Source organism: Podarcis raffonei, chromosome Z, assembly GCF_027172205.1.
Source record: "Podarcis raffonei isolate rPodRaf1 chromosome Z, rPodRaf1.pri, whole genome shotgun sequence".
Taxonomy (NCBI): domain Eukaryota; kingdom Metazoa; phylum Chordata; class Lepidosauria; order Squamata; family Lacertidae; genus Podarcis; species Podarcis raffonei.
Window position 1 is genome coordinate 16748651 of NC_070621.1, and position 23789 is coordinate 16772439.

At 46.1% G+C, this 23789-nt stretch overlaps 1 protein-coding gene across 5 annotated transcripts; it reads right to left on the reverse strand.

Moving 5' to 3' along the window:
• Positions 1-708: 708 nt before the first annotated feature.
• ZER1 (zyg-11 related cell cycle regulator) lies at positions 709-21904 on the reverse strand. Of its 5 annotated transcripts, none has more exons than XM_053375029.1 (16): positions 21510-21904; positions 16282-16580; positions 15333-15483; positions 14389-14819; positions 12723-12899; positions 11935-12049; positions 10933-11079; positions 9122-9295; positions 8127-8342; positions 7667-7708; positions 6840-6959; positions 5450-5565; positions 4667-4855; positions 4225-4322; positions 2322-2421; positions 709-1136 (listed from the first exon to the last, which is right to left on the reverse strand). In XM_053375029.1, the coding sequence occupies exons 2-16, from the start codon at positions 16437-16439 to the stop codon at positions 1079-1081; spliced, it is 2292 nt and encodes a 763-aa protein (XP_053231004.1). In that variant the 5' UTR covers positions 16440-16580; positions 21510-21904; the 3' UTR covers positions 709-1078. The 5 variants fall into 5 exon arrangements, with proteins under 5 accessions (XP_053231004.1, XP_053231001.1, XP_053231002.1 ...); XM_053375026.1 differs by having other exon boundaries at positions 2322-2424; positions 21510-21900; XM_053375027.1 differs by having other exon boundaries at positions 2322-2424; positions 16282-17853; positions 21510-21900.
• Positions 21905-23789: the final 1885 nt, after the last annotated feature.

Genomic DNA, 23789 nt, shown 5'->3' on the forward strand with positions numbered 1-23789 from the left:
CTGGTTGGCCACTGTTGGGACAGGAGGCTGGACTAGATGGGCCAAGGCCTGATCCAACAGGGCTCTGCTTATGTTCTTAGGTCAAATTAATGAACACAGTTGCCAATCATTTAATAGGTCCAATCTGAGTGAAATTTAGGCTACATACACACTGTACATTTAAAGCACCATGATACCACTTTAAACAGGGATGTCTTCCCCCACAGAATCAAAGAATTGTGGAGTTGGAAGGGACCCCAAGGGCCATCTAGTCCAACCCCTGCAATGCAGGAATCTCAACTAAAGCATCCATTACAGATGGCCATCCAAACTTGGCCCACCACCTCTAGTCCCTCTAGTCCATTCCACTGTCACAACAGCTCTTACTGGATAAGAAATGTAAAGCATTTTGATTCTGCACTGCACGAAGGAGGAGGATTCTGTGATTCTTTTTATCTGTCCTGAACCTTCCAACATTCAGCTGCATTGGATATCCATTGGTTCTAGCATCAAGAGGGAGAAAAACCTTTCTCTCTCTGCTTTCTCCATACCATGCATAATTTTACAAACTTCTATCATGTTGCTCCTTACTTGACTTTTCCCTAAGCTAAAACACCCCTAAAAGAAACAGGGAAATTATTATTATAGCAATCACACAGCTAGATAATTGGGCTTACATTCATTTGAAGCTTTTCATATTCTCCAGAAAACACCAACAGACACAGGATATGGTCATTGTTTCATTTTCCTTTTTTTATATATATACAGAAATCATACACATACACACAAACTCCAATCTGAACCATCTGAAACAAAACAAGACCAAAAAAAGAGAGGAAGTTGTAGTGGTAGAAGGGGTTAAGGGAGAAATCCATTATTTAAAGGAAAGGGATTGTTGTTGTGCAAAATGGTCCCCACAGCTGGTGCTACTCGGAAGCGCTTTTGTTTGCTGGGGGTCTTTTTCAAAAGACGGACACACACACGTATTCATAAAGGCTCGTTCCAACTGCTAAGCTGGTGAGAAAGTCCAACCTATGTACAGTGAACGGGAGAGATGTCGAATGCAATGCTGGCAGGTGGTGGAAAGCCAGGGGTGCCTCTATCTAGAAGTGTCCATGTTCTCGTCCATAAAGTTATTGCAGTGTTCTATGACTTTCCTGGAAAGGAAACAGAGGTCAGTGATTTAGGAAATGGCAAGGAACACAGACTGAGATATTACTATTATAAAACTTTTCCTCCCTCTCTTGTGGACATCCCCTGAAGCAAAGTGCTGGGAGTTTCTGGACAGATAAAAGGGACTTATTCACACAGCACATAGTTAAACTGTGGAACTCACTGCCACAAGAAGCAGTGATGGCCACCAACTTAGATGGCTTTAAAAAGAAGACTGGACAAATTCATGGAGGTGGAGAAGGCCATCAATGGCTAGTAGTCACAATAGCTATGCTCTGCCTCCACAGTGGGAGGCAGTAATACTTATGGAAAACAGTTGCTGGAAATGGCAGGAGGGGACAGTGCTTTTGTGCTCAGGTGTTGCTTGTGGATTTCCCACTGCAGCATTTGGTCAGCTGCTGTGAGAATAGGATGCTGGACCAGATGAGCCCAGGGCTCTTCTTATGTTATTACTATTAAATTTATTACCTGTTCTTCATCAGTGGGTCTGAGGACTGGTTGCAACAATTTAAAGTCCATAATTAAAAACAGATTACAGTCATAGAATAGAGCGGGTCTCCAAAACATCTCAGGTGTCAAAGGCCAGGGTAAAGAGATGCGCCTTCAGCATCCGCTGCCGGAAGCTGCATAGTGGAAGTGCCAGACACATCTCTGCAGCGAGGGAGCTCTGCAACTTAGGGGCTGCCACAGAGAAGGCCCTCTCCTAGGCCAGCCCCAAATATCTGAAGGAGGTGGAACTACCAAGAGGGCCCCCTCTGCTGATCTTAACAGCTGGGAGGGTCTGTAGGGAAGGAGGTGGTCGTCAGTCACTATTGACACACTGCTCCGTGGCTGCATCTGCATTATAGCTTGAAGCAGTATCGCACCACCTTAAACAGCTGTGCCTTCCCCCAAAGAATAATGGGAGCTATAGTTTGTTCAGGGTGCCCAGAGTGGTTAGGAGACCTCTCTTCCCCTTCAAAGAGCTACAGGTTCCAAGGTGGTTCAGTAACGGATCTCTCTTCCCAAGGATCTCTGTGAATTGTAGCTCTTCTGTGGGGAACAGAAGATGCACCTTTAACAAGCTACTGGCCCGGTATTCTTTAAAGGAGGCAGCAACTGTTTAAAAGTGGTACGATACCAATATAAATGTATAGTGCAAATGGGGCCTATTTCTCCAGAGGACTTACCTTCCCATCTCCTTCGTTTCTGGCCGGGCTGATGCCATTTTGATCATGTTGCTCAGGAGAAGGAGGCCACCTTCTTTGATCAGTAGAGGGCAGTATTTGTCTGCTGTGAATGGGGAGGGGAAAAGATGAGTTTACAGTGGTACCTCGGGTTATATACGCTTCAGGTTACATACGCTTCAGGTTACACACTCCGTTAACCTAGAAATAGTGCTTCAGGTTAAAAACTTTGCTTCAGGATAAGAACAGGATTCGGGCTCCGGCTGCGCAGCGGCAGCACGGGGCCCCATTAGCTAAAGTGGTGCTTCAGGTTAAGAACAGTTTCAGGTTACTGTATTTTTCGCCCTATAGGACGCACCGTCCCATAAGGCGCATCTTTTTTGGGGGGGGGAAATAAAGGGGGGGAAATTATTTTTTTCCCCAGGCGCGGGGCTGGGGCAGGGGAAGCCCGAGCTTCCCCCGACCCCAGCCCCCAGAACAGGCAGCTCTCTGCAAGCTGTGGGAGCCCAGCGCTGGCTCCCGCTGCTTGCGGAGAGGTGCGCGAAGCCTGGAGAGCGAGAGGGGTCGGTGCGCACCGACCCCTCTCGCTCTCCAGGCTTCAGTGAAAGCCTGCATTCACCCCATAGGACACACACACATTTCCCCTTCATTTTTGGAGGGGGAAAAGTGCGTCCTATAGGGCGAAAAATACGGTAAGTATGGACCTCCGGAACAAATTAAGTACTTAACCCGAGGTACCACTGTACTCCCAACTACACTGAATTATAAAAGGAAAAGTGATCATATTTTGCTCTTGAAAGAGGGGCTGTCTACACTTCCCGATGCTGGGTTTGACTTCATTAATGGCAGAGGAACTCTACCCAGGAAAGGATATAAAAATAAGGTAGAAGGAAGAGAAATACCATCCTACTTGATGATCCTAAAAAATGTTTGGATACATCCATAGAAGTTATCCTGTAAGTTCAAAAAATTATTTTTCATTGAAGGTTCCCTGTCCTCCCATTTTTATCACATTATTCTTAACTGAATGTTTGCAGGGGAAGGGAATTGAAGAGCAAGAAGTAAAGATTAAAATAAGAGATTAAGTAAGCAGAGATTAAAATAAGATGCCACATCAGAGTTGGGGAACCTGTGACCCTCCAGCTGTTTTCGGACCACAACTTCCATCTTCCTCTGAGATGATGGGAGTTGGGGGTCCAGCAACATCTGGGAGGTAAAAGAAAAACCTACTGCCCCCACTCTAAGAGAAACCACCTCTCTTGGGACGGAATGCCTCTTCTAAATAGAGGCTTTCTGGCATTCCTCCTTCCATCTCATTCAGGAAGGAACACTGCTTCTTAGAGCAGGAAGGGGAATCTATAGTCTCGCAAATATTCATTCAGTCATTTCATTCTTTTTAATAATTCATATACCTCTTAATATAACAAACTCTCCAAGTGGTCTGCACAATTTGCAATCACATACATAAAGAGTCTAGGAAAACATAAGAACAGAAATACTGAAATTATGTCTATGGGCTGCTAGCAATGCTTCAAAGAAAATACATCAGTGATGCATTCTCACACCCTAAACTGTGACTAATTTTAACTACTGCTTGCTGAAACAACTCCCAGCAACCCCCAGCAATGGCAAGGGATCATGGAAGTGAAGCCTAGGGGGTAGTTCAGTCAATACAGTGCGAGACTCTTAATCTCAGGGTCATGGGGTTCGAGCCCCACTTTGGACAAAAAGATTCCTGCATTGCAGGGGGTTGGACTAGATGACCCTTGTGGTCCCTTCCAACTCTTAACAATTCTATGATTCTATGATTCTAACATCTGGTGCGGATATTTCCTTAGAGGAACATTCTTAACTACCTAGTCTAAACCTCAGCTGCTGCAGTAGAGGTTTCTCAGAAGGGACTTACGGTAGACAGACACAAGGTTGAAAAGGGCCCACGTAGCCCAGTGCTGGCTCACTGGAGAGATTCCTTGAGGGATGAGCCTGAGGATTGGCTCAAAAGACCTGAAAAGATGACAAAAAGCAGGGTAAAAAAGTGATCAGGAGAAAGAATAGGAAACCCAGCATTCTGCAGGTATTTTGTGGAGGTCAAACAACAATGACAACAATAACCATTTAAAAATGGTAAAGGAAAATATTACAAAACTAATATTAAAAATACAAGGTTTTCCAGGCCAATGTGGGTAGGGGAAGTGAATCGCAGTTTAAGGATATGTCCGAGCCTAGCAAAAGCACTCAAGGGGGGGGGGGGTGGAGCAGTACCCCTGAGGGTGGTGTCCTGGGGAGAGTCCTGAGAGGGTCACATTTGGTCCATGGGCCTGAGATTCCCCAGCACAGTCTCTGCCTACCTGTAGTTGATGTTCCTCCTGGAATTGACATCCCACCGCTGGATAGCTGCCCACATCCGGTCAACCACCTCCTCCCTGCGGGGCTCACTGATCATCCAGGCTTCCGGGCCGTCAAACATGATGTGGGAGAGGACTCCACAGGCATTGTAGGATACTTCAATGCCGTCAGCTTCACTGTCCAACAGGTTGCTGTCGTGTATAAAATAGACGTATAAGCCGAACTGCATCAACTTTTGGGACCTGGATACCTAAAAAGCCACCCTCTCCCAAAGGATTTTCTCCTCTGCAATCTTCCAACATCTGAGTTGTCTGTGGCTGGGACATGGGAAAAGGCCTCAGCTTGTTGGGCAGACCTAAACATCCCCAGCAAGGGAGGCCAATCACACACCTGACTGATGGCTTTTCATTGCTATACCAGTTGGTGGGGAGAGTACCTTCACACTGAGGGCCCAGCTTGGTACATCTGTTTGACCACTGCAAGGACTGGGTACCATACTAAATGGCCAATAGTCTGATTCAGCAAGGCTCTTCTTATGTTCTATTTATTCACTCATCGCTGGAGGCAGGATGCCTCTGAAATCTAGTTGCTGGGAATGAGGTGCTGCCGTTTCACTCGGGTTCTGCTTGTGGGTTTCCTGTTGGGACATCTAGCTGCCCACTGAAGAAGAGGGGGCTGGACTAAGTGGGCCACTTTGGTCCATTCCAGCAGCCAATCCCTTCAGATATTCTCTTTTACCAGAGCAGAAGAGGATGGTGGTGCTTAGCCCTAAAAGATGCACCCACCTGAATACACTGATGAACTGGGATGTCATCAGTTGTGGGCGGAGCTCTTCCACCTCTGCCACGTTTCCCAGGAGGCCCAGCATGTTGCGATGCAGTTCTTGCTTGTCGGGAAATTCCTGCAGGGAAGGCAGGTGCAAGGAACAAAGATTGTAACAGAAGAGGGAGAGGGATTTAAAATGGTCATCATGCCAACCTCCCAGCCTACAGCAAGTCACCCTATGACCCCACTACATGTTCCTGGCCTACAGCTCCCAACATGCCTGCTGGCTGGGGCTCATGGAAGCTTGAGTCTAGCAGTATATGGAAGGCCACAGGTTCCCCACCCCGATCTAAGAAGAGGCATTTCACTTTCTCATAAGGGGAAGCTTCAAGAGACATTGTTGCATCTCTTGAGAAGGAAATGCCTCTTCTTAGATCAGCAGTGGGGAATCTGAACCAGAAGAAGCATTTCTGCATTGCTTGCAAGCTGCTTTTTAGATCAGGGATGAGAGACTTGTGGCCTTCTAGATATGATTAGACTCCAACTCCCACCATCTCTGGCTCTTGGCCAGGCTTGTTGGAGGCTGATGGGAGTTGGAGTCCAGCAACATGTGAAGGGCCCTGCAGGTTGCCCACCTCTGCCCTAACACACTTCTCACTTGGGGCCAATGTGAGACACTTTGCCACCCGAGGTAGAAAACATTCTTGGCAACAGATATCCATGCACACACAGACACAGTGCACACGTCTGGTACATTGCTTCAAAGCATACCATTCATGAGAGTGTTCCAGTGATCCCACCCCCATGTATTTACTGAATGCATGAGAGGAGGTTTCAGTTTGGGTGGGAGAGGTTTATGCACATCACACCTCCGGGAAGCTCACAAACAGGACCTGAGCACAACAACACTCATCCTACTCATGACTCCCAGCTACTGCCTTTGACAGTGGAGGTTGAATGTAAGGGTCCTGAAGGATCAGGCCACAGGCCAATCTAGTCCAGCATTCTGTTCCCCCAGTGGGCAATCAGATGGAATCCTACAAGCAGGCTGTTGAGTGCAACAGCACTCTTCCCCCTACCCCTGCTGAGATTCCCAGCAATTGGCATACAGAGACAGGGGAGGGAAAATGAAAGATTCTAGGGTAATAATCTAATTAATACATGAAGGAGTTAATTAATGCATGAAATAGGTTGTCCTGCCAGGCTTGGCCAATGTCACATCCCCTCACCTCGGGAGGATATGGGCAACCAAGCCTTTTGTTGTACTCATGCCCCAATGGGAAGCCTATAAACAGGACCTGAGCACACCAGCAACTCCCCCACACTTGTGACTCCCAGTGACAGGCATTCGAATGTGATTATTCTGTTTCTGTAGTTCATGTAACTAATAGCGCTTGAAATTCTGCATACCTTCAAGCACTCCAAGAAGAGCTTCATGCCACTGTAGTTGAGGAACATTTCACAATTGTTTGGGGTCTCATCCGTGATGTTCCACAAGGCGCTCCAGGAGAACTCCATCACCTGATCACACTGCCGGAGTAATGGAAAAGGAAAAAATGATTCAATCTATTGGGGTCTCTAAGGGGCTTCAGCCTCTGGCTTCTGTTTGGCTGGAAATCCTTCTTTGTGTCCTCACCACCAATAGGAGTGTGGTGGGCAGGGACAACGGACAGCATGGTTTTGGAGGCAGCACTTTGGAATGCTGGAAAAAGTGAGGCATCCCCCTCAAAAGCAGCAGCAGTGTGTGTGATCAGCACCACCAGGGTTAAAATCCTGATGCTGCCCCCTGAAGGTCACTGGGTAGTCTTGGGACAGTCTACCCGCCCCCCCTCCCTATCCTACTTTGCTGTGATGGTGAAAGCTGGAGAAAAGTCAATACATTTCCTTGGAAGAAGGGGGCAGGAATGAAAATGTAATATGTTTGAAAGATTTGTTCTTTGGGGAAGAAGGTAAAATCTGGAGCTACCTGGGAGATCCTCAGAGTGATCTGTAAGTCACATGAACATAGAAAGGTGCCTTCTTCTGATTCAGACCATTAAGGTCCATCAGTATCAGTACGGTCTACACTGACTAGCAACAGCTCTCCATGGTTTCAGGCTGGGGTCTTTACCACACTCTACCGGCCTTTTGTAGTTTGATTAAAACTATTTGATTTGATTTGTTCCTGGCTCTGGTGTCCTTGTGGGGTTTGCGGGGGGTGGGGGAGGGCAGGACAGAAAACCAGATCTGAGTCATACCGTTTTATCCAACAGCTTCTTCTGAATCAGTTTCAGCATGGTCTGTTGGTGGGAAAAAGAAGCTATGTAAATGTTTAGGATAATTGAGGACAAGGGGTGGTCACTGGATAAAGCAGGCCCAGGGGCCAAATGCTGTCCATCAGTTTCTTCTCTCCCCCCACCCAATGTGGCCCCCAGAACTTGGCCAAGGCTGTATCTCCCTCACCAGGCCACGTCTCTGTTGACCCTGCCCATCATTCACTTGGCATGCCCGCTTTTATCCCCTGGTCCCACCCACTTCCAGCCTCTGGTCCTGACCACTTTTGGCTTCCCTGGCATGCCAGCCCCAGAAGGTTGCCTATAAGGGAATCTGGATGGTTTAAGTGGGAAAAGAATCCAGAAAGTGCCCTGGAAAGAAATTTTGGCTCAGCCTCTGTTAGCATTGAGCAGACGCCTGAAGGTTGCGTTCACGAAAACCCACCATGACAAACCCCATCTTGCCCACAGCCTCCTTGTGGTCGTTGTCCACCTGGCACACCAGGGCGTTACAAAGGTGCACCGCGATGCGCTGAATCGACTCGTCCTGCCGCGTTGGGTTTAGGATATTCAGGAGTAGCTCATTGACCCGCCGGTACTGGAACTCCACCTCCTCAGGGATGCTGAAGTTGCACAGAGTCAGGCAGCAGTTGCGCTGCACCTGGGGGAGGGAAGAAGGGAGGAAGTAGTGGTGACCAGGCAGCCAGAAAGGGCTGTCCTGCTTTAGGTGAGCTTTGGGCAATGCAGTCTCCCCAGTTTCCAGAAGGAAGCTGCCTTTCACTGAGTCAGACTGTTACCCCACTGAGTTCAGCACTGTCTACAGTGACTGGCAGTGGCTCTCCAGGTTTCAGGCATTCCCACATTCCTACATGGTGATCCTGACTGAACGTGGGACCTTCTGTTTGCAGTGCAGATGCTCTGCCCACCAACCCAGGGCACTTTCCATGTCTGCCAGAGACACCGGAGAGCTGCTGCCGGTCAGGAAGATATTCTGACATGGTAGAAGGCGGCTTTGTTAAGCGCAGAACTCTGAACCACTTGATAAAGTCAGCAGTAATCAATCAATAAATCAGAAGCTTCAGCTAATAATTAACTGAAGCTTGCTTGGATTGTTTGTAAGACTGGGCATGGGGATTTTAAGTCAGTGGAGATGCAAGTTAATTTGTTGCCCATTTTGATCCTGGTGCGTTTTTCACAAGGAAGTTGAGAACTTTTGCTCTCAGCTCTGCCTCTGAGCCACCAGGAGCAGCCAATCAGATGCTTTCCCCTGCTAGACTCCACCGCAACAGGCTCCACTCCTGATGCAAGACACTCCTGATGCAAGACACACTGCCCCTCTCCCTGACTCTACCTCTTGACTCTTGGGGGCCCCAGCAGACCTGGCCACCCAGGACCCACAATTATGCCAGTGAAATTATAAATTTGGCAGTGACCACTTACAGTGACTTCCTGGTAAGACTCCATGCCATTCAACACCACCTGGACAACCTGGCGCCGCAACTTGATGCTCTGCTCCAAGCGGTATTCTGCATTGGTGAGGTAGAACAGAGTGGCGCTTCCTGTCACCTGGATATTCTTATCGTATTTGTGGCACTTCAGAGCTGTTATAACTAGCTGTGGAAGCGGAGCAGGAAAATGCCATTGTCATTCAATTTTTTCTTGATTTTATTTTTAGCTTTTTTGCAAACCACTTTTAGAGGTGTTTTTTTTTAAAAAAACCACAACAATCAAGCAGGGTATACATTTTATGAAATAAATACAATTCTATAAGTCTATGATTCTCCTCCATGAGAATGTAAGAGCCCCGGCCGATCAGAGAAAAAGTTCTCTCTTATACAACGCCCTGGGATTTTAAAAAATAAGGATTTTTATATTTCATTTAAAAATTCATATAAAACAGAGAAAACAGCTGTAACAACAGACAAAAAACAAAACTGTAACATAAGCATGTGGAATAAGCACAACTGAACTTGGTTTAAGATAACAAAGTATACGTAAAGAATTATTATCAAGTCTAGTTTCAGATTTGCCCGGCTTGTGACGAGAGCTGTCTTGAAAACGATGGTTCCATTGTCTATGTCGTCAAGGAATGCTAGATCAGACAGAAAGCACCTGGAGGGTCCAATCCTTGTTAGAATCTCAAATTATGCACAATGTTCTCCATTATAGCTCTGCTCCACAGTGAGTGGTCCAGTGTTTGATTTGGGGCTGTTTTCCACTGAGGTGCAATTACTCTTTGTATAAGCTTTGAAGATTATCTGTTGCTGCTACCAGTGGGGATCTCAGAAAACAGCAACAGAAATTGCCGGCATTTGGCTGTTCATCCCATATTTGGAATGGAAACCAATCCAGTGAATATAATAGGTATCTGCTGTTGTTGCTGCTTTCAGTCAGGGGACTGAACCCAGGACCATTGCATGCAAAGCAGATGATCTACCTTTCCTTCTAAATAAAGTAAGGTTCTAGTCCTCCTGGGTCTGAATAGAGGGCTGAATTAAATAAGAACATTGGGAGCTGTCTTATACCAATCAATCTCAGTGCTGTCTTCACTGACCAGCAGCAGCTCTACAGGATTTTTACAGGGAGGTTTATTTCCAAACCTTACCCAGAGGTGCTGTTGAGGATTGAACTTGGGACCTTCTGTGTGCAAGGCAGATGCTCTATCACTGAGGTATCGCCCTTCTCTTAAAACATAGGAAGCTGCCTTATACAAGATCACACCATTAGTCCCAGAGTGCTGACTGACAGCAGCTCTCCAGGCTTTCGGATGGAGCATTCCCACCCCCCACCCCCAGCACTACTTGGATATTCCATTGGGAATTGAACCTGGAGCCTTCTGCATACAAAGCAGATGCTGTACTACCGAGCTATGACCCTTTTTCAAAAAAGAGAATAAAAGAATCATAGAGTTGCAATTGCAATGCAGGAATATCAAATAAAGCATCCATGACAGACAGCCATCCAAACTCTGCTTTAAAACCTCCAAGGAAGGGGAGTTCCCACACCTTCCAAGGGAGTCCATTCCACTATTAAATGGCTCTCACTGTCAGAAAGTTGCTCCTTTTGTTTAGTTGGAATCTCCTTTCTTGTAACTTGAATCCATTGGTTTGGGTCCTACCCTCCGGAGCAGGAGAAAACCAGCTTGCTCCATATTCCATGTGACACCTTTTAGCTATCTGAAGATAGCTATTGTAACTCCTCTCAGTCTCCTAGTCCTCATGGTTCAGAATAAAAGACTACGACTCACTCACCTTGAGGGCTCTCAGGTGTTGGTTGCAGTGCTCAATACGAGTGATGTCAAAAAGGTTGTTGATGGCTCGAGACGTGATCTCAGGACGATGCTCGGTATATGCCTCAATGGCGTTCAGCACTTGCTCTTCACTCTTTCCCCCAGTAACCTGGCATGGAGAATGGGGACAGTTCAGAGGCGGCACAGGAGGTGTGAAGTGTGGGGCAGTGGGAAGAGCATTGGCTTTTGGGATGAGGAAGACGTGGCTTCAAATCCCCAAGCACATGTTTCACTTATTTTGTTTATATATTTTGGATCCCAAAGGGGTCCAGAGCTGCAAACAACAAGCAATAAAACAGCTTTAACATGTTTAAAATATCTTTAAAAACAACTTCAGTGCAGATGCAGACTGACAGAAAGATCTCAACTTAAAGTGCTTGTTGGAATAGGAAGGTCTTCAGCAGGCACTGAAAAGGCAATAAAAAATGCACCTGTCTAACATTTTAATGGGACAGAATTCCAAAGTGCAGGTGCTGCTATACTGAAGGCCCAATTCCTGCATTGTGGCTAATGGATCTCCTGAGAAGACAGTATCTGCAGGAGGCCCTCACCTGCAGAGTGCAGTGTTCAATTGAGTATATAAAGGGTGAGACAAGCTTTTAGGTATTTTCTATTTAAGATCACTGAAATCACTGCTGGGAGCAGATTAGATTGTGGGGTCAGTAATTTGCTTATGTTACCAAATTATGGATGGTGCTACGTGAATAATATAATGATCTCCCAGTGTAGCCTATGTGTGAGTGTGAAATCTGATTGAGAGCTATGTTTTCTGACCCATCGGCACAAATCAGATCAGTCCCTTTCAGAATCCATGAAGATCATATTCCTCAAGCAGACCTTATATGCATCCAAGAGCTGCATTATTCCGCCAAACGATTAAAAATATTTTCCCCTCAGCTAAAAAGATGCCTCAGTAGCAGATACAGTTATTATGAATACTTTTTGCCGTCTATTCTTGCTTTACCTTGTAGGCTGGGATGTGTGAGAGATGGCAAAGGGAGGTCTCGAAAAGGCCCAGGAACTGGAGAGGCTGCTTCAGATTCCTGAAAGGGGTGATGCTGCTCATTTCAGGGCTGATGCTGGGGGAAAATAGGAAAGACATGAAAAACCTCACCCAAGAGAAGCAGGCCGCTGGTCAGTCTGGCTAGTATGACTCTGACTGGCAGCAGCTCTCCAAGGTTCCGCCTTCAGCTCCCCCAAGAGCCTTTTAACTGGGAGATGCTCAGGGTTGAGCCTGGGACCCTCAGCACTCAAAAAAGAAGAACGTGTGGATTGAGTTGTGGCTCATTCCAGTCTTCTGTGCACATCAACCAGAGTCAGGCCAGTGCCCATTTAGTTGTCTTCAGCAGGGATGGGCACCCTGTTACCCTCCAAACATGGTGGGACTCCAACTCCCATAAATCCTGGCCAATGACCATGATGGCTGGGGCTGATGGGAGTTGGAGTACAATAAATATGTGAACACCCACTGGTTCTCCACTTCTGAGGTTCCCTCATGAAGAATGTGTCTTCTAAATAGTGGCATTCCTCCATTTCTTGCACACAGTATGGAATGCTCCATCTTAAATCAGGGATGGCAAACCTGTGGCCTTCCAACCATTGATGGACTACAGCTCCCATCATCCCTGACCTATTTCCCATACTAGCTGCTGGAGGCTGATGTGAGCTGTTGGGAGTCTAGTAAGATCTGGGAGGGCCCCAGGTTCCCCTACCCCTGTTTGAAGCCACCAATATGGCTCCCATCTGACTCACCTTGTCTGGCCCACTTTCTCATCCTCACTAGAAGAGGAGCAATTCTCTAACATGATGTGGCCAGAGATGTCCAGAGAGGTGAGGTTGACCAGGTTCTCCACAAAGAGGTTCAGCACCCGCTGGGTCAATTTGAATTTGTAATAACTGGAGAGGCGGTCCCTGGAGATGTCCAAGTGCCTGGGAACAAGGAAGAACAGAGGCATGACGGCAAGATAGAAGTGTGTAAAACTATGCATGGCAAGGAGAAAGAGGCTAGAAAGGAGTCATTCTCCCTCTCCCATAACACTTGAACTTGGGGTGTGGGGTGTGGGGGGAAAATCTAATGAAACTGAATGTTCAGGGTGATGCATGGTTCAGCTATGGAACTCTTTCCCACAGGAAGAAATGATGGCCACTAACTTGGCTGGCTTTCAAAGAGGATTAGACTGATTCATGGAGGAAGACAAGGCTATCAATGGCTACCAGCCACAATGGTTATCCTCCGCTCCCACTGAATACCAGTTGCTGGGAATCACAAGGGGAACAGTTGTGTTGTGCTCAGGTCCTGCTTGTGCGCTTCCCAGAGACATGCAGCTGGATGCTGAACTAGACGGACCAGAGGCTTGATCCAGCAGGGCTCTTCTTATGTTCTTATGATAATAATATTTATTACTAGGGGCTGTGGCTCCTGCTCACCAACCCCTCTTACCCTTTGCCATTCCTCCATACCTGACCAACACCCCCCCCCACAATGCCTTCCCCCTCCATTAAACAGTTCGCATGAGCTGGCTTGCTGTCCCTCACACTGCACTTGCAATGGCTGCTTCTTGGCAGCTATGCAAATTGCAGAGTGTGCCCAACCCCTTCCATTGCCACATATATTGGAAAATGATATTTATTTATCTATTTAGTTAGTTAGTTTATATATCGCCCTTCATCTATAGATCTCAGGGCAGTTCACAACATAAAAATACAGTATAAAAACACAAACTACGTGATAAAAATAAGAACAAAAACAAACCAATAATCCCCCCTCCCATAGCACATCTGAAAGGGTATCGGATGTTAATCAGCCAAAGGCCTGGTTGAAGAGGAAGGTTTTCGCCTGGCACCTAAATATATCTATTTTAGCTCATTTCTTCTAAGATTCTTACTGTGAGTAAATATTGGGTTTTCATGGGTTTTATAGTATAAAAGTGAAATAAGTTGTATTCAGAGAAGTGCTGTTGGTTTCAATGGCTCTATTCTAGGGATGACCTTGAGCTTTGGCTTACAGCAAGGAAAGCATTTAAGCACATGCTGCCTGGGGGCTCATGGGAGTTGCAGTCCAAAGCACCTGGAGGACAGCAGGGTGGAGAGCCCGAGCTAAATGCCTGCAAAAACAGTCACATACTTGGGGTAGAAATTCAATCAATTAGAAAGGCATTATCTTGTGGCAACGAGTTCCACAAGTTGGCTCTATCCTGGATGAAGAAGTTAACAATCAGGTCAACCCAGCCTTTGCTAACTCAGTGCTCCCCAGGTGTTTCAGACTACAACAACCATCCATGCAGGCTGGGGGTTGGTGGCAGTTATAGTAAAAAAACATGCAGGCTGGGGACTGATGGGGGTGCTAGTCCAGCCAGGCTAGTAAAGGCGGGGCAAAGTGGCTGCAAAAACAAGCGGGTCAACAACACCACCAGCTGACCTGAGCTTGCGCAGTTGGGCGATGGCCTGAACATGCTCCTCACAGAGGTCCATGTTATAAAGCACCAGGGAAGCCAAGCTGTCCTTCCATTGGGTGAGGAAAAAGATGTCGTTGAGCTGGATCCCAGAGAGGTCCAGTGCAGTCAGTGAAGCCAGAGGTCGGAGCAGGCTCTCCACATTCACCCCTTTGGTCATCTGGCCCAAGTTGAGGAACCGCAGGCGGTGGAAGCCCTCAAATGTGAAGTCCTTGACCAAGACCTGGCGGGTTGGGTTTAAGTCGTCCTCGCAGCCCCCTGGATTCTCCTCCTCATAGAAAATGTTGGTGCAGCCGAAGAGGCTGAGGGAGACAAGGGTGGGGCTGAAGCTGCCCAGGGTCTGGAGGCTCTTGGCTGTCAGTTTCTCGCAGTTTGTCAAGAATAATTCGACCAGGTCCTAAGGGACGGAAAGGTAGAGTGAAAAGTTAGAAAAGTTCAGCTGACTTGGTTTCAGGCAGCTTCTCATGTCCCTATGAAAGATTAGGTTTGGGAACGATCCTGTGCCCTGGAGAGTGGTGCCTTCTGTGGAAGATGCCAAACAGAGGGAATGTCTGTTGCTCAGTGATAAAACAACTATTTTGCATGCAGAAGGTCCTAGGTTCAATCCACCATTGCATCTCTAGGTAGGGCTGGGGAAAAGACTTCTATTCCTATTTAATTCAGCTCTTTATTCAGAATCATGAGGACTAGAATCTGATTTATTTTTTTTAGGGAAAGGGCATACAGCTCAGCAGCAGAGCATCTGCTTAGCATGCAGAAGGTCCTAGGTCCAATCCCCCATGGCCTCTCCAGGTAGGACTGGGAGAGACCCCTGCCTGAACCAGCAAGATTCACTGCCAGTCAGTGTAGACAATGCTGAGTTCAAGGGACCAATGGTTCAATGCTACAAATTGGCTTCTTCTGCTCCTACCTGTTTTCGGATGGCTTCCAGGTCCTGATCTTGCACAATATCCTCCCGCAAATGGATTCTTGCCAGCCTGGTGCTCCGTGGATCTGAGAAGAGCGTGAAGAAGTTCTCATTGTGCTCAAAGATAGTGTCAGCGTTTACCAGCTCCACATACCTATGTTTAGAGACAGAGATCAAGGTGGGGAAACGATCTGAGCATTTTTTCATTAATCAAACATCAGCAGACAGAGGGGCTTGGGTTTGGCTGCCAGAAATAAGGATCCAAATCTTTGCTTAGCCCTGAAGCCCTTCATGGCTCCTTCCTGAACTAATAGAATTTTTCCACCTACACTACCTCACAGGGTAAGTCATGAAGATTAAATACAAAAAAGGATACATTGCTACTCATGTGTAAGCCTTATATAATAGGGCACTTAAGAAATTTAAATACAGTGGTCACATCCAGACCATACATTTAAGGCACACAGCTTCAACCAATAATCATGGGAATTGTAATTTGTTCAGGGTGCTGGAAATTGTAGCTTTGTGGGCCGTAAACTCACAGAGTTATATTCCCACTACCTTTAACAAACTACAGTTCCCAGGATTCTTTGAGGGAAGTAATGTGCAGCACAGCTGTGACTCAAGTCTGTTTTCTGAAGCATGTGCCACCGTGCTCAAGACTTTACCATGAACCTCAGGAATGAGCAGAACTTGTAAGAAATTCAGCAGCAGAGCATATGCTTTGCATGCACAAGATTCCAGGTTCAACCTCCAGCATCTCAAGTGAATCCAGAGAGCCATTTCCAGCCATACAAGGCAGAGCTAGATGGAGCAAGGGTCTGACTCTGTGTAAGGCAGGTTCTTTTAGAAGCATCTCTCTGCCAGGGACTGAAGTGACCAGGCTAGGATAGTGAAGACAAGGTGCTCCCAAATACAATAAATAAATAAATAAATAAATAAATAAACTTACTCATTGACAAGTCTGTCACAAATCTCACTCGGCAGGAAGATGTCTGGGTGGAGACGGAGTGTCTCGTTGTCCAGCAAGTAGCAAAGAGTCCCCTCCAAGTTGTAAAGACAATAATCTGTGCAGAGGGTCATCAGAGGGTCTGGGCTGTCGGAAGCCATCTTGTGGCAGTGAACAGGGGAAGACCAGGGAGAGTGAGGGAGAAGGGGCAAATGTGGGGCAAAAAAAGTGCTTCTTCGTCCCCACCTGGAGTTCCTGTTCCTTTGTTTTAGGGATATTCCCCACTGGACTTTGCGGGAATGCTGCAGGCCGATGGCGGCGGGGTGGAGAGAAGAAGATAAATCAGAGAGTGGGGGACATTTTCCACCAGAAAGCACAGAAGTCCTTGAAATATTTTCCCACCCTCAAACCAAACAAAGATTCAGTTTCAGTGGCCTGAAGGCAGACCAAACAGGGATGGGTGTGTGGTAGTCTTGGATACCAAAACTCAACCTTGACTAAATGTCTAATGAAACGGGGGTGGGGGGGTAAAGGGGACTTTATGGGGTATTTTAAGGGACACAAAGGAGGGGTAGACAACATGGTGCGCTCCAGATGCCTTGAACTACAACCCCCCTACTCCTCAACTATGGCTAACGGGAACTGTAGTCCAGCAAAGTCTGGAATGCAGCAGGTTGTGGAAGGAGCCTCCAGTCCATTCAAGCAACATTAAAATTACACACACACACACACACAACTTTATTTTATTACATTGTTCTTCCGCTGCTCCCCAAGGAACATAGGCTAGCATACATTGTTCCCCCTCAATTTTAACCTCACAACCTGAGAGATAGTTTGATGAAGAGGCAGTGTATCCTGCTTTACAGAGAAGAGGCCTCTATTGGAAGGCTCTTATTTTGAAGAGCTGCCTGAAGTCCAATTTTGGCTTAAAGGGGAAGAATCCCAGGAAGCAGTGGAGCATCAGCAGAAAACAGCTGGGCAGTAGAGTAAGCAAGCAGGCTGCTGCTCAGCTGGTCACAGTCTTCCCAATACCCCACTGAGGTGAGCTTTACCTTTCTTTCTATTCAAATTATAGTCATTATATCTAAATTTGCATATACATGTATAGATCAGCATATGCACATTTTCTGCAAATGTGTCCCCACATCTGTCTTTTTCAATAATGTGCAAGTGACTACCTTAGTAGCCCAGAGAGAGAGAAAGAGAGAGAGAGAGAGAGAGAGAGAAAGAAAGAAAGAAAGAAAGAAAGAAAGAGTGCATTAAAAAGCAGTGTTAATAAAAGAAAAAATAAAAAATATGCACAACATTACAAACTTTTACACCATTTATCAAATATGTGAGAAAGAGACAATTACTTACAAAGTGCCATGAAAACTTACAAACTACCTAAAATAAAGTGAACTTGCAATATCAGATTTTACTAGGTTCTTACAAATTCTTGACTTAGTTTTTTGTTTTTTCTTGTTTTTTAAATAAGTTCAAGAAGATTCAAGAAAAGGGTAAGTTCAACGCTGTTCCTAGTAGCTGTGAGGTCCACATGTTATGGGATTGCCCCAAAATCCAACCCTTCTTGTCCTACAAGAAATATGCAAAGTAACTAAACAGAAGCCACCCCAGAACTGGTCCTATTGAATATTTTCCAAGACAATAGCACACACATTATTCAGAGCTTATAACCCACCTACTCTCAGTATCCAGCAGCATCGTAGCCAGACACTGGAGAGACCTGTCACGAGTGAACATGGACCACTGGTACCAAATTGTATGGGAAACAGCCTTCCTAGAAAAGCTAACCAACATACTGAAACTGAAAAGGGGACAAATAAAAGAGGACGCATTCACCCCAGAGTGGCTGCCCTTTATTACACACACAGTCCAACAAGACAACAAGAACTCACCGTTAGCACACAAATCAATATGCTTAACTTGACTCAACAACCCCACCGCAAAGAAATCTGCAGTCAACTGAAGGTAACCAACCATGCCCTGGGCTCCCCCCCAAAAAACTTTCTCACTGCCAATGAAAACTAATAAATGAAAAGAAAGAGAATCTACCCAAGTGACGATGACACAAAAACCTCACACATACACTAAGTAAAAGAATGTAAGTTTACTACCACCCGTCCCCTCAATCTCTCTCCCCACCTCTCTTCTCCCCCAACCTTATATTGTATACAACATTAATGGCTCACATCAAATGTAACTTATCCATAGAAAAGACTTTGCAACCTGAAAATAGACACAAAGCAATACTTTTCTAACCCAATAAAATCTTTAATAAAAGCTTTTTAAAAAACAAAACCATTTTCATCCAGCGCCTAAATATCAAGACATAAAGCTCTTGTCTAATTTCAGGTGGGAACTCATTCCAGATGGCTGGAGCTGCAACATTAAAAACCTAGCCTTTACTGCATACATAGCACACCTCTGGGGCATGCTGTACTCTCAGCAATGTCCCACCTGAGCAACAAAGTTGACCAGCAAGGATATGGGGCCGAGGCAATTTCTTAGGTAATCTGATCCCAAGGTGCAGGAAGCAAAACACTGAACTGCACCCCATAGCACACTGGATTCTCTTCCAAGATATAAAGAGATGGCAGGCACTAAATACTTATTTTAAAAATAAGTAACCTTCCTAAAAATGCACAGCTTAATTAACTGTGTGTGCCTTTTTAGTTAAGGAAAATAGTTATTATGGCTACTAGCCACCACTCAGTTAAAACCTATGTTTGACCTCCACTATCTCACTTGCTGCCAATTGCATGTGGTCAGAGAGCTCCTGTGCTCAGGTCCTGATTGTGAGCTTCCCATTGGCGCATCTGATTGACCACTGTGAGAACAGGATGCTGGACCAGGTGAATCACTGGCCTGATCCAGCACTTCTCTTCTTATGGCCTTGTAACTAATTAAAGGTTGCAGCTCTACTACTTGCCCAAAGACTTGAAGTCTAGTGCTACTCCAGCTTCTCAAGGCAGGCTGTGCCAACCTCAAGTAAACTGTGCACCTGAGTAAATCCCTTTTATAGCCTTCTGACAATCTAGCACTCTTTTATAAGCTGCGTAACCTTCCTAGCCAGGGCAACAGAATTGCATGATCATAAGTCATCGCTGCAGCCAATGCTGCAGTTGCAGTCAAGAAGGAAGGTGTGGTGGAAGAAGACAGCAACACAGACCAACATCCAGAGTGGACTAAACCAGACCATTAGATTCCAGCAGAGCCTACAGTTTTGAAGAGGAAAGTGCTTTGACCTTCCTGCTGATGTTCCCATGGATTCCCACAAACAAAAAACTTGGAACAAATCAAAGGCAACCTGCCTCTTCACCTTCCCTTTGCATGAAAGTCTGAAGTTATTTCAGAATATGATACTTAGTGCATGTGCATTAGAAGTCAGTTTTCCACTCAAATCTATGTGTGTTCCTTCCAAATGATGTAGATATCAGATACAGGAGGAAAAGAATGAGACTCACCCTGCAACATCAGATTTAAATCTGATGTACTAGTATTCTTCAAGCCTTTATTCCACATTAACTTGAGATCTGTATGTACCATCGTAATTGATTTAAATGGGATGGTACGTCAGTTTCATACACAAGCATTGTTGAACACTCTGTTTAACAACACGTAGAGTTGCCAACTTTACAAGTATCGTCTGTAACTGACGTTTATCAGCCATTCATCTGCAGCAAATTAGCAGGTGGCATAAGGTTTATCTCCAGGCTGTGAAGAGCCTCATGGTGCTAATTTCTGCAGATCAAGCGTACACACAATCAGGGTAGTGATTAGAATGTCAGGTTTGAATCCCCACACACTGTCATGAAGTTCACTGGGTGACCTGGGCTCTATAACAAATCTCTTAGCCCAACCAACCTCACAGGGTTGTTGTGACGAGAAAAGGAGAACTCCATGTAGAAAAGGCAGGAACAGAAATGCAATACTAAATGCATGACATTCAAAAACACCAATTTAAGTCCCAAAGAGTTGCTCTGGGCAAAGGTAACTGTTTGATCCTCCACCAACATCTACTTTTTTTTGTCCTCCTCAATTCCAAGTGGGCATTTGGGGCATTGGAACATTTTATAACCATTCAGCAGCCATCAGGCACTCCACACCATCCTCTGCATTTTCTTTTTCCACCCTCAACATTCCTGCCATTCTGCATACACATAGTGCCTTCCAATACAACTTTTTAAAACTAAAACAGTCTATTTTCTGCAATTGATAAATAAGTATATTTATCTGTAGGAGGGAGTATTGGGGAAATGGATTTACCAGGGGAGTCCTTTCTATGCATTATATTTTGAGGCATCTCAGCTGACACAGAGCCCACAGCACCAGATTATAGTGGGTAGACACCACATTTTCCTATGGGGCAAGTGGATTCCTGAGGCTTCCTCTCGTTTTAAGGAATATTTATTTATTCATCTTATATACTACTGTTACATGCTACTTGTAGTTTACGAGCAGCATTACTATATCCTGCACCAGAGGTAGAAACCCCTTTGGTTTCCAGATGCATCTGGACTTCGATTCCCATCATCCCTGACCATTGGCCATGCCATTTGGGGTTGATGGATCTGGAGTCCAACAATACCCGGAGGGCTGTAGGTCCCCACTACTGCCCTATGTCCACTCATTCACCCCAAGTGGATCCTGAGGCAAAGCTGTCTGAAAGGTGCTGTGCGCCACTTTCCCTGTGAGTCTCCCCCATTCCCAGCAAAAGAACCTGCACAGATATCTGCCTTGGCACATATGCCATAGGCAAAACACAGGTGGATTTTGGACAATACATCATTTGTCAACCCCTCCTCTCAACAAGTGGGCCTCAAGGCTGAGATTTTCCAGTGATGGAATTTCAAGGTTGTGGTGAGATATGGGTTACTAGCTTTCTGAAGAATGTGCACATATTGGTACCCTTGCCACGGGAAGATCCCAGATGGATCAGCTGTCACCCCTCCTCTCAACAGGTGGGTCTCAAGGGGCTTGATATCCTTCCAGTGGTGGGGTTTCGAGGTTTCGCCAACCCACCCACTGGGCCCACCGATTGCGCCCTTGCAGCGAGTAGCTCCCATGCAATTTGGGGGGTGGTGGAAGGGGGGGTGATGCCCATAATCTCCGCCCCCGCCCCGTTGCAGCAGGGTGGATCCCAGCGGGTCCTCCGCCCCTCCCAGCAATGCACGAATTGCTCCCAGGGTACCACTTCCACCTTCCCCATCAGTCACACGCGCACTCACCTGGCTCCCCGGCTCCCTGGACGAAAGAGAGTGTCCGGGTTGGAGTTGGTTCCGTTTCCGGTAGGGATAAGAGAGAAGGGGCGGAGGGGGGGCTGGATAGAGATTAAGCGAAAGAAAAGCTGCGGGGGGAGTCCCTAGTTCCCACCCGGGTCCCCTCTCTTTCTTTCCCAATTCTCTCTCTCTCGATCGCTCTCTCCACCCCGCCGCAAGCAGCAGCAGCACCAGCCGCTGTCAACAAATCGCAACGTCACTTCCGGCAGCCGGTCTCCTCTCCTTTCCTAGAGAATCAGAATGACGTGTCTTTCTCCCCTCCCCTCCCAGAAAATAAGGCTACGAGCGGAGGGTTCCGACCCGCCCATTTCACCTCGCAGACTTGGATCGCACATCCACGCTATAAACCTCTGAAGTTCTTTGGCTTCCACCGCCTCACCCAGCAAAGAATCATGGGAACTGTAGTTTGTCCAGGTTGCTGAGGGGCTGTACTGTAGCTTTGCGAGGGTGACGCTACAGTTCCCATGATACTTGATGGGAGTGTGTGCTCTAAATGTGCAGTTAAATGTATGGTGTGGATGTGACCTCTAAAGGAGATTTCCCCTTTATCACAGCGACCTGGCCGTTGGCCATGATAGCTAAGGCTGATGGGAGCAACAGCTGGAGGACCAAATGTTCCCCACACCAGTTCCAAAGGGAGCCCCCATACCAACTTGTCAAGCTTCAGCTGCAGTTTATTTACCCAAATCCAGCCTGTTACCAATTCCACATAGCAGTTTTATGCTTCCATCTTTCACACCAGAATCCTTGTAGTTCAGTTGGGCTTATACTAATACAGAGCCTATTGGCACCTACACCAAATGTGTTCTGACTATACACAATTTTGGTTTTAAGTGCGATCCCCATAATGCAACCCCTGCATAAGTAGAGGGCTTACTATATTTGTGACCCTGTCACTGTATTACAGCAACCAGAGGGGCATAACGGCTTGTTGGTCTGTTGCAAAGCAAACAACAGAGTCCTGAAGGCCTGTAAAGACTTAACCAATTTTTAATGTAATGGGCTCTCATGGTGTACAGTCCATTATTTAAATGCATTAAGTGTTACACTTAGCAAACATGTGGGGGGGGGGTGTAAACAGTGGGGTTAAATAGCAATGAGATACCAAAAAAATGTCTGTGACAATTCAATTTAAATTGGCAATACAATTTATGTCAAATACACACACGCATAAAAGCACAGTGATCTTTCCACAAGAGCAGTTCTAGGACACAATCATCTAAGGAAGGCACCTGTGAGCAGGACAAGTTCTACCCTATCTATCAAACTTCATGCTACATAGACAGCTCTCCTAGGATACTTTGGGCTTGAATAAAAGCAAGTTTCCTATTTTGTTAACTCTTAAACTGGGTTTAGGGCCTGCCTCAACATACAAGTTTGGTGATAAATATTCTACAATATTTCTGCAATAGAATAGTTATTTTAGTTTGGAGAGTCCCCAGAACTCTGGAACTAGGAGGGTTTTTTAAATTGTTTCTTCCTATATGCATAATAATATAAGGTTATTATCACACATCACTGAAAGACTTGTAGTACCTCATCACAATCCAGGATTTGCATTAAGTCAATGGTGAGGGAGGAGAGCAAAGCAGGTTTTAAAATGACAGAATTAAGCAGGATTAAGAGAAAAACAGAGCAACCGTGAGAGGCTGGGGGGGGGGGGGCTGAAGAAGAAGAAGAAGAAGAAGAAGAAGAAGAAGAAGAAGAAGAAGAAGAATTTATTATTTCTACCCTGCCCATCTGGCTGGGTTTCCTCAGCCACTCTGGGCAGCTTTAAACAAAACATTAAAAACAGAATAAAACATCAAACATTAAAAACTTACCTAAACAGGGGTGCCTTCAGATGTCTTCTAAAAGTCAGATATTTGTTTATTTCCTTGACATCTGATGGAAGGGCGTTCCACAGGGTGGGCGCCAATACCGAGAAGGCCCTCTGCCTGGTTCCCTGTAACCTCACTTCTCACAGTGAGGGAACTGCCAGAAGGCCCTCGGAGCTGGACCTCAGTGTCCAGGCAGAACAATGGGGGTGGAGACGCTCCTTCAGGTATACTTTAGGTAAAGACACTCCTTCAGGTAAAGAGATACTGTAGAGGTTTGGGTGAGAGGTTGGCAAGGTGCGTTGGGGGGTATGTAGGGCTGGTGAGCAACTAGAGTAGGGCATGATAATAACCATTCATCTGATGAGGTGTCCTCTCTAGTTCACCAAAGCTTTGTGACAATAAACCTGTT